Source organism: Typopeltis vanoorti, chromosome 19, assembly GCF_054136105.1.
Source record: "Typopeltis vanoorti isolate ZY-2024b chromosome 19, IOZ_Tvanoo_1.0, whole genome shotgun sequence".
Taxonomy (NCBI): domain Eukaryota; kingdom Metazoa; phylum Arthropoda; class Arachnida; order Uropygi; family Thelyphonidae; genus Typopeltis; species Typopeltis vanoorti.
Window position 1 is genome coordinate 42092156 of NC_143567.1, and position 17719 is coordinate 42109874.

Genomic DNA, 17719 nt, shown 5'->3' on the forward strand with positions numbered 1-17719 from the left:
ATAATAAATAGGACTGTAAGTAATCCAGGATCTTAACTCTAATATAACAACTCTCATGTTAAATTAGAACACTGCTTTTGCTGTAATAAAACCATCTATACGAATTTGTTCTCTGATGATGTAATAAACAGAATATAGCTTTGATGTAGTTTTTTGTTACCCACTAGAGGTCAGGCCAGTACACTAACAGTGTACTGCAGATGATGACCTTAATATGAAGGTCGAAATGTCGGGAAATTAAAGTAGTTATTTCTCACATGGTCGTAGTTTCTATAATTTGTCTAAAATGAATTAATAACTCCTAGAAGTCCTGGAGACACACCCAGTAGTAGTCTCCGGATGCGTCCCCCAGGTGGCGGATTGGGGAATGGCTTTCAGATATGGAGGCTAGCTGCGACATAAGCAGAGCAATCTGGAAAATAAGCAGCCATGGACCAACAGCAGCTGTGCTATCAGGGCATAGGCAAGCAGAAGTGGCAACTTTGTTTCACTTAAAACATCACAATGCCCAACGACAACTCGGCAAGTAGTGCTGCCCTTAAATATAATCACCTGCTGGAGCCACTGCCCCTGACAGTGGGAAGCAGCATTGTCAGTACTGACACAAGGTTGAAGCCAAATGATGACGAAAAGCTTGTGAACAGAGATTTACAGATGGCAATATGATTATATTGGGTATGTCTGTAATATTGTGGGGGAGAAAGTAAATGGAGAAATTACTGCTCTACTCCTATCTCCAGAACAACACCATGACGAGCAAACTCGTACAATTGGCCCTGAGTTCCCGGTGTCCCTTAAATGGGACAGGGGCACGAAGAATCTCCGGGCTCAAAATGGTGTCCACTTTTAAAATAGCAACTTGGAATGTCAGAACTCTATATGAAGCTGGAAAATTAAGAAATGCCATAAGAAAAATGAAGAGACTGGGCGTCCGGATTTTGGGAATTTGCAAGATAAGATGGCCAGGATCTGGAAAGTGTCAACAAGATAATATGACAGTGTATTACTGATGAGAACAAACATTGACACATTGACATAGTGTAGCTGTAATAGTACTATAGATGAAGAAATCAATAAATCAGTAATAAATTGAATCCCGTTTTCTGACAGGATTCGACACCTTCCAAGCCACTTCGCCAATGATATTAGACTGGATGTAGCTTGTGTTCTGAACAAAGCTAAACCACCTAAAACCAACATGCCCAGTAAAGAAATTAAATCGCTACTAGAATTAAAAAAAAAAACAAGAAAATAATAATCACCAAAGCTGACAAAGGGAATGCCACAGTATTGCTGAACCAAAAAGATTACACAGGTAAGTTGAAATCTCTATTGTTAGATCGGGCCACTTACCTCCCTACCACTTACCTCGAGTACAATCCCACCAACTCACAAATTAGAAAACTCCATAGGCTCCTTAAGAAGGTCACTTCTTGGCCTGTGGAAATCACCAACAAATTAAAACCATACAACTCCATACCCAAAAATTCACAAGGAAAATGTGCCATTATGTCCCATAGTGGATGGCATTGATTTCCCCCACATACAAACTAGCTAAACATTTGGCCAAAGCTCTCTCACACTATACTGGCAACACACCTTCATACATAAAAAACTCAGCCCACTTCAAAGCCGGCGTAGAAAACCTTACACTCAAACACACTGACGTAATGGTCAGCTTTGATGTCTCCTCCAAATTCACAAATGTCCCACCCAAAGAATCCTTAGAGCTAATCCAAGCTAAATTTCTTCCCGATATCACAGTCCTATTTCAGTTCACAATGAACTCAGGCTATTTTGTTTGGCAAGGAAAATTCTACAAACAAATAGAGGGGAGAGCCATGGGTTCTCCACTCTCCCCACCCTTGGCCAATTTTTATATGGAGACTTTTGAAGAGAAAGCCTTAACCTCTGCCCCACAAAAACCAACCATTTGGCTTCGCTATGGATGATGTATTCGCTATTTGGCCACATGACTCCAATGCACTCCTCTCCTTCTTAACACACTTAAACAACTAACACCCCAGAATCAAATTCACCCTGGAAGAAGTAAAAAACAACTGCATTCCTTTCTTAGACACACTAGTCACCCGCCAGCCTGATGTAACCTTGGTTCTCTCAGTATATAGAAAACCCATCCATATAGGCATACATTCACCAACAACCCCCCCCCTCACAACAATATGGAGTCATTAAGACGCTACACAACAGGGCTAAACTTATCTGCTCGAATGACAATGCCCTAACCACAGAACTAAACCACATTCTCAACACTTTCTCAGCCAATGGCTACCCCCCCTCCCCCCAAAAAAATCCAAAAAATATTGAAACCAATAAACCACAACCCCCCCCCCCCCTCACAACAAGGATTACTCTAAATCCATCACGATACCCTATATCAGAGGCACCTTAGAAAAAATCACAAAAATCCTAAAAAAACATAACTTCTTGTTACAAACCATATAAAAAATTAGCATCCCTTATCTGCTCAACTAAAGACCAACCTCCCCCCCCCCCAGACCTATCTGATGTATACCAGGTCCCTTGCAGCTGTAAGCTGTCCTACTTTTTGCCAAACAGGTAGGACAGCAAATGGTGAAATTGGTGAAACCAGACTACATCCGGTTTCACCAATACAGCAACTCTGGTCTTGCTGACCATGCGCTGGATACCTGCCATAGAATACGGTGGAAGAAAGCCAGATAATACACCATAGCAAATACAGATATGAAAGGCTTTTCATAGAATCAGCTTCAGCCCTAAGAAACGATCCAAACCTCAACAAATTTGGCCTCATGAGACTTCCTCAAATTTGGGAAACCTACATCACAAGACCTTCAGCCCAATCACCCAAGAATACCAACATTGCCCGCTAGAGGGCACCATCAGGACTTTAGGAGAAGTAATAGCTTCATACTTCTTCCTCACTTATTGTTTTGTTGTGCCTGAATGCACGTGTCTTGTACTTAAGTTCTTGAAAATGGCAACGTGACGTTGCCGAAATATAGAAATATATTAAAATTTATTTTAATGTATATCCTAGTATGTTGTAATTTCCTTAAATAATATAGTGAAAATGCATAACCAACATCTAAGCCTTTCCACAAGAATTTCTGACAGGATAATGCTGTTACAACTTAAGGGGAAACCCTGTTAATATAAATATCATCCCAGCTTATGCACCCACAGCTGACAAAAATGAAGAAGAAGTTGAAGAGTTTTATGAACACTTAAAAGAAATTAAAAATATAACAAAGAAACATGTAATAAACATAGTGATGGATGACTCAATGCAAAAGTGGTTGGGGGGGGGGGGTGATGGAGAAATTGTTGTAGAACATGACTTAGGCACCAGAAATGAACGAGAAGATTGCCTTGTCCAGTTCTGTAAGAAGATCTAACAATAGCAAACACCTGGTTTAAACTTCCACCCAGAAGACTGTACACTTGGAAATTGCCTCAAGATAACTGACATAATATTGTCAGAAATCAAATTGACTACGTACTGATAAATAAAAGATTCCACAGTAGTATAAAGAGAGCAAAGACTTATCCTGGAGCAGATATCTCAATTACAAAATATTAATGCGATTACAAAAGATTAGCATAGAAGAAAATGAAAGAGTGAAATCTCTTTGGAATATCTTAAAGAATGCCATTATAACAAGCATTGAAGAAGTAGGTTATATGAATAATGTAAAACAACAGGAATGGATGACAAATGAGATTCTTTTTCTTATTGATACACGAAGAATGTACAAAAACAAAGACCTAGCCAAATATACAGAAACACATAACGTCGTCAAGAAAAAAAATAAAAGATGCAAAGGAAATTGGATGAAAAATTTATGTACTGAGAAACTGCTTCAGGAGAAACATGACCATTTCAATCTGTATAAGAAAATGAACGAAATTTCCAGAAAACTCAGAAAAAAAAAAGCAAACAGTGTCTCTGAGAGACAAAAGGAGAAAATTAGTTCTAGAAGAAGAGAACAAAGCTCAGATTTGGATAAAGTATGTAACAGAACCCTTCAATGATAATAGACAGAAACCTATAAATATAAAAGATAACATACAAGGACAAGCAATTCTAAAATGTGAAATAGAGAATGCTATAAAATCAAGTAAAACAGGAAAAGCCAGTGGACCAGATGGTATGGAAACAGAATTTTTAAAATTAATAGAACCAGATAACATCAAACTTCTTGAAAAACTGTTCAATAAAATATATGAAAGTGACAAATTTCCACCAGATTGACTCAAATCTACGTTTATCACTATCTCAAAGAAACCCAAAGCAAATTCCTGTGGTGACTTCTGATCCATTAGTCTAATGAGCCAAACATTAAAAATATTTTTGAAAATAATTCAGAATCGCATCTATAGAAAAAGTGAAGAAACTCTGAGTGAAATGCAGTTTGACTTTCGGAATGGTTTTGGTACTAGAGAGGCCTTTTCTGTGCCCAAATATGATACAAAAATGCATAGAAAAACAGAAATCTGTTTTTGTGTTTCATAGATTTTGAAAACACGTTCGGCAAAGTCAGGCACATCATCAACTTAATAGAAGTCCTTCAACAAATAGGACTAGACAAAAAAGACATAAGACTAATAAGAAATCTGTATTGGAATCAATTAGCTACCATTCAATTAGACAACATTACCACCAGTGATATTAACATCAAAAGAGGAGTGGGATAAGGATGCGTGCTCTCACCCCTTTTGTTCAACATATACTCAGAGGTAATCTTTAAAAAGGCATTAAAGGAATGTCCAGAGGGAATCAATAAATGGAAAGATTGTTAACAACCTACAATATGCAGATGACACTGTGTTAATTTCAGATAACATCACGGATTTCCAAAAACTCATTGACAAAGTATACGTTGAAAGCAAAAGAATGGGAATAAATATAAACATCAACAAGAGAAATACATAGTCATCAGCAAACATCCAGCCTCATCAATGAAACTGACACTCAATGGAAAAAATATCGATCAAGTGTCGAGGTAAGCCAGCAACCAAGTGGGATTCTGAAATAAATATAAAGACAAGGATTGAAGTTGTACGGCAGTCCATGAAAATTAGAACATTATTCTGCAATAAAGATCTAAACGTAGAAGTCAGATGCTGAATGCTGAAATATTACGTTTGGTCCATTCTGCTCTATGGAGTTGAAATATGGACATTGAAGGTGACAGCCATCAAGAAAATTGAAGCCTTTGAGCTGTGGCTATATAGAAGAATGCTAAAGATATCATGGACAGAAAAAAATTACCAGTGAAGCTGTCTTAAAATACATTGGCAAAACCAAAGATCTCATACAAACAATCAAGAAATGATCATATTTTGGCCACATCATGAGAAACACAGCAAAACCAAACTTCTACAAACTATTTTGGTAGAAAGAATTGATGCTAAAGGAGCTAGAGGAAGAAAAAGAATATCATGGTTTGACAACATCAAGATGTGGACAGGAAAGGGCAGTGTATAACTACTCAGATTAACGCAAGAACGCAGTTTGTTCACCAAGATGGTCGCTGACCTTCAATAGAAGATAGCACCATAAGAACTAACTCCTAGAAATTAAGGACAATACAATACTAACAAATACCATTTTTTTTTTCCCTTGAAATAATTTTTTCAACATCTAAAGGCTTTATATACTTGTTTTAATTCCTTTTCTAATGATGGTGTTAACAAAACAAAAGACAATACAGTACTGAGAAATAACATGATAGTGTACGTGGTACATGTGGATGTGGAATTTCTACATGAGGGACAAACTGCACAAGCAGCAATTCCACAGCAACAAGCAAGCTAGAAGATGTGATACTTATTAAAAAATGAAGACAATAATTATAATTAAGGATCTCTACACAAAGTTTAATTCAGTGGAAAAAAAAAACTTCTTACAACAATTACAGAAGAACACATTCTTCTTATTATTATTACAGTATCTCCATGAAGTCTGGAGATTCATCATGGGAGACCTGCACTAATTTTACACACACAAAACCCATCATACCTCTCCCTAAACTCATTCACCATCAGGGCATTCATAACTAATTCTAGCAATCCATTCCATTCATTCAACACTCTCACATAAAATTTCTAGTCTACATACCCTTACCAACTGAACTATTACACACAGATAACCCCTAGTCTCTATTTGTCATGTGAAAAAATGTCTTTTGTCTCAAACTTATTGAATCTCCTTAGTAACTTATAAGTTTAATCGTGTTCCCACTTATCAACAAAACTTTGTAACTCATACACCTCAACCTCTCCTTACATGGAATATTCCATAGACTTGTCACCAGCTTAGTCACTCATCTCTGAATCCTCTCTACCACTTACTGATCCACAAGAAACTCAGGTAATCAAATAGTGCATAGCACAGTCAAGATGTGGCCAAATTATAGCCTTATAAAGAGGAATAATAATTTGTTTATCTTTATTTGTTAGTGTGTTTTTCAACATCCAAGTAATCCTTTGAACTATTTTACCGACTTTTAAAATATGCTTTCTGAACTTAACCCTCTGTCCAACATTCTCTTATAAATAAATGACCTACTCTCAATCATCAAATCCTATCCATAGCTTTGCCAACAACAGCACTCTCCACTCGTCCTAATCCTATGATAAACCATGTAGTTCCCACACATCCCTTACATCAAGATCATTTGCAACCAGTGCCTTAAACACTGATCTCCATACCATCCTTTAGTGGAACAAGGATAACCTGGTCACCTTCAGTGCTGCCAAAATGCAGTCCTGTCATTTTCTCTCACAAAAGGAATTTCAACTTACCTTACCTCATCCTCAGTAATACACACATCACCATGACAGGACGAACTCACTCTTCTTGGACTAACATTTACCTCCAACCTTTCTTGGCACAAATGCATCACGTTAATAGCTTCCTCAGTGGAGTCTGAAGACTCATTGCAGGAGACTCAAATTATCCACACAATCTATCATATCTCTCCTTGAACCCATTAACAGACAAAGCACTTACAACTCTCCAAGCCAAAAAATCTAATCCTCACACTCCTACTAACCACACCTTTATTCAACTTCCACAGATGGCCCTTTATTCTGGCCCCCTCTAGTCAAGTGCTGAAACAGTTCCTCTGCATCAATCCTATAAAACCCTTCAAGCACCTTAAATGTTTCTATCATATCCCCTCTTTTTCTCCTATCAACCAATTTCTGCAATCCATACATCCTCAGTCTGTCCTCATAGGGAACATTTCACAGACCAGACCACTCACCATCTTGGTCGCTCGCCTCTGAATCTTCTCCACTGCTTCCTCATCCTCAATAAGACCAGACTTGAGCTCAGTAATCCAGATGTGGGCATATCAAGTTATAAAGAGGAATAAATAACAATTTCCTTATCTTCTCTTGTTAATTTTTCTTCAACAGCCAAGTAATCTTATGGGGTGTGCTACCTTAGCAATATGTCCTCTAAACTTTAACTCTCTGTCACCATCCATTGTAGCTTCATCTATTTCCTGGAGTACAGTGCCATCAATGTGATACACAGCTTGTAATCTGTTTATCCCAAAATACATAACTTTACATTTCTCCACATTAAACTGAGACCCATTATCTTTTTGCCCATACTGACAGCTGATTTAAATCATCCTGCAAACTCTCCACGTTGCCTTGATTAACTATTACTCTACCTAATTTTGCATCATCAGCAAACAACTGAATATTTGCTTTCAGGTTATTTTCTATATCATTTATGTACAAATTAACAGCAATGGTCTCGACACTGAACCTTGCAGCATGCCACTAGTCATCTGTTTTTGTCTTGAATCTGCCCCCTCCATATACCACTTTTGATATCTGTCGAGCAGCTATCCACCTAACCGATTTCTCGATCAGAAAAATACTGTCCAAATTAGACACAAAAAAAGTCTCCTGGCCCTGATGGCATTCCCCCAATTATTCTGAAAGTTTATGCTCCAGAACTGACCCCTATCCCATGTCACCTATATATATTCTCTTACTCCACTGGAATCTATCCCACAAACTGGAAATTGGCCTATATTCAGCCCATTCCCAAGAAGGATGACAGGTCACTGCCATCCAATTACCCCCCCCCACATCTCGCTTACCTCAGTCCTTTCAAAAGTAATGGAAAAAATCAATTCCCAACTACACTATCTTGAAGACACTCACCAAATAAATGACCGCCAGTATGGCTTCCACCACTGCCGATCAACAGGAGATCTACTCACATATGTCGCCCACCTCTGGACAAATGCTATGGAGAGGTTTGGCGAATCTCAAGTGGTTGCACTAGATATCTCCAAAGCCTTTGACCGGGTCTGGCCCAAAGGCCTATTAGGCAAACTACCATCATTCGGTCTGACCCAGGACTTCTATAGTTGGATTGCCAGCTTTCTGTCTGGACGCACACTGTGTGATGGTGAACGGCTCCTTATCCTCTCACCACTCAATTAATGCTGGGGTCCCACAAGGTTCTGTCCTCTCACCAACCCTCTTCCTGCTTTATATCAATGACCTACTGCAATTGACCTCCAACCCAATACATAGTTTTGCAGACAACAGCACACTACACTCCTCGCTTATCAAACCTCTCCTGGCATAAACATATTACAACCATTGCATCCTCAGCCTCAAAAAAACTAGGATTTCTCTTTTTCTCAAGACATTACTTCACCCCAAACAGCTATTAACATTATACAAATCACAAATCCGCCCAGCTATTGAATACTGCTTCCACATATGGGGTGGGGCCCCTAAAATTTCTCTCAAAATGTTCGACTCAATACAGAGGAGCGCAATTAGACTTATCAATGATTCATCCCTTACTAACTCTATCTCCCCACTTTCACAGACGTATGGTCTCTGCAGTATGTATATTCTACAAATATTTCCATGGGAAACGCTCATCTGAAATAACATCAATAATTCCTCTGCTCAGTACTAAGCTCATTGGAACACGTGCGACTGCTGCACAACATCCCTTCACAGTACACCTAGAAACAAACAGAACAAGTTTCTTTTCCTCTTCCTTCATCCCTGCAACTGCTGCACTATGGAACAGTCTCCCACCTGCTGTGTTTCCCAGGGAATACAATTTAAAGTCATTCAAATCAAATGTAAACAAATTCTTCCTTTCCCAACCCACTACCCATACATGGTACTAATGTACTATAGATTGACCAACCAACCTCCTATGCATGGGCCAAACATTTAAAAAAAAAAAAAAAAAAAAAAAAAAAACAGTCTCGTATCCATCCCCATTTGTTCTAATTTGCATAACAGAGTTGCATGTGGTATTCTGTCAAATGCCTTTGCATAATCCAGCAGAATCATCATGTAGACATTTATTTTCTCCAACTCAGCTGTTACTCTATTATAAAAAGTTTGTAAATTACTAAGGCATGACCTACTCTTTACAAACCCATGTTGCTCCTTGTAAAGTATCAGTATTTTTATCCAACCATTCCTGATTTCTCTTTTTGACCAATTTTTTCAGTACTTTCACCTCCACACTTGAGATACTGATTGGTCTATAATTTGGTACTGCAATCTTAGAACTTACCTTATTCAAGGAAATTATTTTGCCCTCTTTCCACTCCCTTGGAACTCTACCGTATCTGAGACTTAAAGTGCCTAGTCAGAGGCATTGCCACTTTCCTTACACATTCTCACAAAACCCAAGCTGATATCCCATCTAATCCCACAGCTATATTTATATTGAAATTCTGCAATATCCTGAGAATCTCCAGTTCATCCACCTCTGTTCCCACATTAGTGTCTGTCACATATGTTAAAGCAGTAATCTCACTTGGATGTAATCTCACTTTTCAAGTACCTTTGCAAAGTGGTCACTCAGTAAATCAATTATTTTATCTGCTTCTGTCTCCTGGTGACCATTATCACTCATTAAGGTTAATCTTCCGTAGTCATTCTTCCTCTTACTTCCTACATAACGAAAGAACTCTGGTATTTCCTTTGGCCTGCTTGGCTAGATTCTTCTCGTAATGTGATTTTGCTTTCCTTGCCATGCTAATCACCTTTCTTGCCTGATCCTTGTTCTGTTCATGAGTTTGCTGGTCATCTTTCTCTTTATAAAGCCTCTACAGCATTTTCTTCTTCTTCTGCAGCTCATGCTTAATGATATTACTCATTCACCTAACTCCTACCTGGTTAACTTTTTTTTTGGCCTTTTTATTGCTGATCTTTATATATTCAAACAGCTGAGTTAAGTGTTCACTTTGATAAGGTATATGTTCTTCACAGACCCATCAGCTCTCTAGATGATGTGGAGAAACTGGATGAATGAAAAGAGGCAGATGAGTTAGAAGCATTAAAGCTCTTATAAGTTCTTGACTCAAATACAGCAGTTGGATTGAATGGGATATCAGCATGGGTGCTGAAGAAATGAATAAAATAACTACAGTGTCCCTTGTACCAGTTGTTCAACCTGAGTCTTAGTAAGGGTGAAATTGAAATGGATGCAATGAATTTTAAACCAATTAATATCTTTGGTGTGGTCACCAGTATTGGAAAAGCTGGTTAAGAATTGCATCCAAAGGTGGGCAGAGAACTTTAACATCCTCTATAGAAGACAACTTGATTTTGTTAAAGGTAAGTTTTGTATTAGCAGCATGCTTGTGTTCTATGATAATTACATCAGAATTGAATAAGGGGAATGGATTTATACCATGCTACTTATGCACTTTGCCAAGATATTTGATAGGATTCCACATTGGAGGTTGGTATATAAACCCAACAAAGGGAGATGGGTTTACAAAATAAATTTAAGACATGGATTGGAGAGTGGCTGATTTTTGTTTAGGAACTATTGTGGACAGCAAGTTAAAGCTTAAGAGTCAAAATGCTAAGGTAGTTGAGTCAGTGCATCAGATAACAGTACTGTTAAAGAGAACACTAACTTTTAGGAATAAGAAAGTTATTCTCTTACTTTACAGTGCTTTGAAAAGACCACATCTGGATAACTGTGTGTAGATATGGCCACCTTTGTTCAAAGGAGATAAGGAGACAGCTGAAGAAATTCATCATTGTGTAACCAAGATGTAACTGGTCTATGGAATCGTGAATATGGCAACATATCAAGGAAATGTGGCTTTCAAAGTTTGAGGAATAGATAAGATGGAAGAGAGAAATTTACAGAAGCATAAGTATAGACTAGTGAGGTTTTGCAGCTTATGGATGGTGGAAGTAAAATAAAACTCAGGAGTCAACCCTGGAAGCTGGCTTGGGGTGCTGGTAGGTATGTGAACTAGGTTCTTGTAGCCTGTGAAGAGCATGTGTGATGGTGTCTTCATTAAATATAAGACACTTAGGTTTAATTATGAGCATCTAAAATGGGCCCTCCCCATTTAGTTTTTGAACTTACAGCATCACTTTCAGACTATTTTGAACACTTGAATTAATATTCTGTAGTGTTTTTTTTTTCATATTAAAAGGTTGAAAAACTATGGCCTAAAGATCATAAGCTTTTTTAAAGATGATCTCTTATTCCTTAATATAAAGTACTGATCGTTACTGAAGAGAAATTCATTATAGTCGCTAAAAGTTGAACAATTGCCTGTTCACTGAGTTTGTTTGATTGGGGTGTCTAAATTTCCATTCTTGTAAATAACAATGAATACAGAATTAGGATTTCATATATGACAAAAAGTAATAAAATAAAATTTAATTTTTGTATTAATAAAGCAATCAAAATAAGCAATCATACATTAAAATACAACAGCCAAAGCAAGGAAATTACATCTAATCTTCTCCACTCCACTGATGTTAATATATATTTATATAAATAATCTAATTTTGGAGCAGTTTGTGTTAATACATTTAGTTTTTGTTAGTTGTATTTGTGCTAGCATCCACTTTAAGTAAACATAATTAAAAATAACAAAATAAGAGCTGAGTAATAGTAAAATCCACTGCTCTGTGAAGAAATGTATACCTATTTGGTTGATGGGATTATTTAAGGATATGTTGGCATGTTTTAAAACAATTAAAATATGACATTTTATTAATAAGAGCAGGAGGAAGAGTAAGGAAGTAAGTTGGTAAATACAACAATATTAAGCGACTAAATATTAAAGATAAGAAATATACTAAGTATGAACCTTCTAGCTAAGAAAAAAGAAAGAAAAGGGTCATTATCAACAATTTCCTAATATGTACTCCCAAGGGGTGCTCAGGTTACAATGACAACACTACATGATTAAGTTTACATTATGATTAATCTCCTATAAACAGTTTTCCTCCAAATCAATCTGTTACTTGTGAGCACTCCAATATTGTCATATCTAATATTTAGTGCTTCTAAGGTACTTTTGACTGAATCAGTCCACCTAGACTTTGGTCTTTCTCTGGGTATCTTTCCTGTGATCTTGGCATCAAACACCTGTTTTTCTAATCTTTCATCACCCATTCTATTTAAGCATCTTAGATTAGCTTTGCTGACACATTCTTGAATGCTAAAAATATCAAGTAAGAAAAAGTATCCTCCAACTCCACTGCTACCTTTCTTCTTTATTTCTAATGTAGAAAGTATTATGAAAGTTAATTAAAATGGCACTTCTAAGGCTAAAACACTCCAACACTAGTTCCACAAAATGTTTCTTATTATTTTGAGTTTTTATTTATTGCTTACCATGTGAATATGTTTGAAATAGAGAAAAAGAAAAAAAAAAAGGGGGAAGTAGTTCACTATGACTTGCAACCAATTTGACTGCTGTCATTTTATTTTTTTGTAAGCCTATTAGTAATAATACCTCTGATTAGAAGGAAAAGTTTATTGTTTATTTTGAATTTGTAGTTATACCAAGAATTTGAGGAAAATGAACAGTTACGTGCTGAAGAAGAGGCTGCAAGAAGGCAGAAAGTTCCACGTACTCTTTTGGGTCAAGAAGATGATGGAAAAACAGAAAGAGAAAGGGTGGAACGATTATGTGAGGCTCGTTTAGAATTTGCCCAACAGGAACGCAAGAATGCACAAAATTTTGTTAAACTATTGCAAACATTACTACCCAAGTTGTTATCAATTCGCAGTTCAATTGAAGCTGATCAAGCACTTCAAGAATTTGCATCAAACTGTTGTGAAAGTAAGTGGTATTCAGGAACTTACAGATAGGAATATAGAACTAAAAAGTGATGTTCATTCTCTAAGATATGCATATTATTTTTAAATTGCTTCACTTTTTCTCTAATAATATTTGTACATTTTAGTTTGTGGTTTGTATCTTCATGGTTTTGCTTTCACAAAATAGACTGACTGATGAGTGAACCCATGTAAGTGACAGGCAGTGTACTTGTATCATGGCTGTAGCTCTCTTGATATTACATCTAAACTGCTCACAACAGCACAGTTAACAGCTCTTTGTACTTTTTTTATTATGTTTATTTTTAATTGACTCAAAAAACTAGGTGATATTCATTTAATATTACTGTAGTCTTTCTATATCTGCACCACTTGAAGATATCACTATCAATAATAATGTACTCACTGAGATATTTTGTGTATCTTTTCACGTAAATTTATGTATATTTTTATTTTGGAGGTAGTGCTTTTAGTAATGATAAATCTTTATCAAGAGCAGAATTATAACATGTTTTATCATTATTATTGTTAGCACTGTCCATTTCTTTACTTTTCCAAACAATCCAGGAATGATTTCTTACTCTGCTGTGGTTGCATCTCTAATGACTAATTTAATTTCTCTACTTTTTATGCTTCTGATTAAGAGGGGACCATGGATACAAATAAGTTGTCTTGACCAGTTTTACTTATGAAGTCATCTCTATCACTACTTGAAATAAAAGTCCCATAAAAATATTTCATTTTGAGCATTCTCCTTATTCTCTTATATATTTTATATAATCGACTTATATATTATGTAAAAGATAATGCTTATTTTGATCCATGCATCTGTGTGAATATGAATATCATAACCTAATATAATTATTGTAGATAGATTTATACTTGTTCAGACATACTGCTCATTTTTTTAGGAAATGAGAACATAACTATATTATTAGTTATAAAAACTTTAATTAATAACCATCTATATTTTGGCAGTGTTACATTGCCATCTTCAGGATAACAAAACAATGATATGTGCATGCAGGCACTAACACTAAGCAAATGAGGCTGAAGAAAGGCAACTGAAGTTGGTCCTAGAGTCCTGAAGATGCTCTCCCTAGTGAACTAAATTGAGTTGTCTTGACTGTTGGGCTAATGTTCTCAGAATGTAAGCTTCCCAAATTTGGGGCAGTCTCATGCACTCAAATTGTTGAGGTTTGGGAAGTTTTTCAGAGCTGAGGCTGATTCAAGGAATAATCTTTCATACTTGTATTTGCTGCGTTGTAATAAAGTGGCCTTCTTCCAGGGTATTCTGTGATGGCTGTATTGGTGAAACCAGATGTTGTCCTTGTGTTCAAGGACTACATCCGGTATCCTGATATTGGCTGTTCTGCCTGTTTGGCTATAATAGGACAGTTTGCGACTGAGAACCTGGTATACTCCAGGTAGGTCTATGGTAAGTGGCTGGTTTTTGGTGGAGCAGATAAGAGATGCCAATTTCTTCATGTGGTTTGTAACTAGTTGTGAGGTCATATTTTCTTAGGATTTTTGTTAGTTTTTGGATGTGTCCTGGATATAAGGAATGTTGATAGAATTAGAGTATGTGGGGCAGAGTTTAAAGCTTTTTCTTCAAATGTCTCCTATAAAGAAGTTGGACAGGTGTGGAGAGAGTGGAGAATCCATGGCTATCCCCCTCTGTCTGTTTGCAGAATTTTGCTTAGATGAGGTCTAAGGTATCTTTTATAATTGGTAGCATTGCCAAGTGAAAAAACTTCCTTCAACTAGGAAGTAGGCTATCTTGACCACATCATCAAGAGAACATTTAGTTCCCCAAAGGTCCTGTCTTAAATGTGACATTTTTTGCTATCAAAGTTAACTAATTCACTAAACAGCTTTCTCCCACTGTCGACAATGCTGTATATGTTGATGATTTCACAATTTACTGTCATTTTGGTAACATGAGGGTAACTGAAAGACAACTTTAGCAAGCAATTAATCAGGTTTCTCTATAGGCTCTTAGTAATGGGTTCAGGTTTTCAACAGATAAAAAGGGTCTGTGTACACTTCTGTCAAAAATGTCCTCTTCTTCCAAATCCTGAATTAAGAATGGAACAAACTGTTATTCCAGTATCAACAGGAGCAAAGTTTTTGGAACTCATCTTGAACAGAAAACTTATGTTCCTTGCACAAATAGGAATATGATACTCTATAAAGGACAACATGGTTTTGTGAAGGATAGGTTTTGCTTTTTATAATCAGGTGATGATAATGGAAATCGCTACTCAGTACTGCTAGACTTTGCAAAGCATTTGACAAGATTCCATATAGAACTCTATTGCATAAATTGGAGCAAATGTGTATGGATATGAATCTGGTGATTTGGATTAAAGGGTGGCTGATGGACATATCAAAGAGTGGTTTATGGAGGAGTTGATCCAGGAGAAGACAAGTGACCAGTGGTGTATGAAGGTGATGCAGAGATCTTGCAGAATGGCTTAAATGGACTAACAATATGGACAAAAGTAAATGGCTGCCAGTTTAACATGGCCAAGTGTAAGGTGATGCCCTTTGGGAAGAAATCAGAAACTGTGTACTATATTGATGTAACTAAATCATAGTAAACTGATGAGGCTGGGGACTTGGGTGTGATTGTGGACAGGGAGTGAAGTTTAGAGGACATATTGCAAAGGTAACCAAAACAGTACATCAGATTATGTGGTTGTTGAAGAACACTCTGACAGTCAGGGAATAGAGAGGTTATTGTTCCCATATATAAGATAACATTTGGACTACTGATTCTGTGGTAATGAAGTTGTGGAGAAAATGATCCAGAGGTGGGTGAGAAAGATTGTTGCAGGTCTACGAATGCTTCCTATGAGAATAGATTGGTTATCTGTGTTTTAAAAACTGGCTGACAGGCAAAAAAGAGGAGACGTGATAGAAGCATCATATAAGTTATTAAAGGGTTTTTTTAGGATTGACACTGAAGACATTTTTCAGTACATGGCAAGAAGGAAGAGCCACAAGGGATCACCAGTGGAAGTTATGTTTTTTGGTTAGGGTAGTGAATGGGTTGCCAGAGGTGGTTGTGGGTGTTTCATCAGTGAATGAGTTTAAGGGTTATATACAATAGGTATTGTATGTTTTTTTTTTTTTTATGTGTGGTTTCCACTCACAAAATGTTGTTACAAACCTATAGTATATTTTGTGCTGTGGGTGGGCTATGGATTTCTTTTTTATTATTATTATGTGACACCTCCAGGGAGTTCAAAGACTCGTTGAGGTAGGGCACCTACTCTACAGCTCTGTCTCCATCCAACTATAGTCATCTACACCAATGCCATCTACCGCCCACCACCACCACTTTCACAGACAATCACAAACATCCATGCCCATGGCAGGATTCGAATCCACAGCCTTCTGGCTGGCGAGCAGATACACTAACTACTCAGGCAACCAGTCCGGCTAAATTTATTTATTTTTTTTTATATATAGTCTGGAAATGTAGCTCTAGAGACCAGATATGTAGCTTTTTCAAGCTGCTTCAGCCCTCCAGTAAGCGGGGAAATGATATTGCACCAGGCAATGAAATTCATCTCCCATCTTAGGCACTCACCAAATATGGTGAAATTCAAATTGGTGTCCTGTTGGTTTGAGAGTGGATACACTAACCACTTGGCCAACCAAGTCAGCAATGGTTAGTGTGTTAATAAATGGATCTCCCACTGTGAGACTTATGACTCCATAATAATAATAGCAATGGATTGCTTTTTTGTTAGTGAATAATCACTTTATAATGAATGATATATATTAATTGTAGATAAATATGTATATTTTGTGGATTTTTATGAAATTTAATTTCTAGCATTTTTCTCTATTTTTTTTTCTTTCTGTGCATTTTGTAGTCATGATATTACTATCTGTGATATTTACTTTATTGTTAAGTTTTATTTTGTTTTCTTCTGTAAATATTGCTGTTAGTGCAATTAAAAATTATTTTCCACTCTTTCTTACAGAACTCTGGAATGAACAGCAAAATCTGAATTCCGAAAATAAAAGCGTAGATACAGATACAGTCCCTCACATTACTATACTGAATGCTGATGGTATATATTTGGCTACTTATTCTGCTCTTTTGTTAAATCTAAAACTGATTCGTAACAACTATTATAAAAGCTCATCCCAAATAATTCCTCTAACAGAAGTAAGTGTACTAACTATTACTAATAACTTATTTAAATAAACTACTATGGCATTTGTTGTTCTAATTTCCTTTTGTTGCAAGCACTATTGGACTAAGGGTATATATAACTGTTAATCTTGTGTGTTCAAAACCTTACCACTCTTGCTCTTTTGCTTTTGTCTTCCTTTTTATTTAAGCAGTGAATTGATTTTATCGGTCTTTGTTGTATTATATCTTCCTTAAAGTCCATTTAATCCTGCCCATTCTCTTCACTAATTCTATCTTTGAGATCCCTATCAGTTTACATTTTTAGAATTACTTTTTATCATTATCCATTGAAGTTATATTTTTGTATAAAAATACTTTATTATTTAGTTTGAAATTTTGTAAATATGTATGTAGATTTTAAATTTGTGATTTTCTGTATGTTT

General features: G+C 36.5%; 1 protein-coding gene across 4 annotated transcripts in view; it reads left to right on the forward strand.

Moving 5' to 3' along the window:
- LOC150096041 (brefeldin A-inhibited guanine nucleotide-exchange protein 3) overlaps positions 1–17719 on the forward strand; it is a 377536-nt gene that overhangs the window by 119037 nt on the left and 240780 nt on the right. For all 4 annotated transcript variants that reach the window (XR_016549919.1, XM_090408931.1, XM_090408932.1 and 1 more), the window contains exons 16-17: positions 12842–13127; positions 17122–17309. Coding sequence is in view for 3 of the 4 variants with exons in the window: in XM_090408931.1 (XP_090265057.1) it covers positions 12842–13127; positions 17122–17309 (474 nt within the window). In the remaining variant the exon portion in view is untranslated. The remainder of the gene's footprint in view (positions 1–12841; positions 13128–17121; positions 17310–17719) is intronic.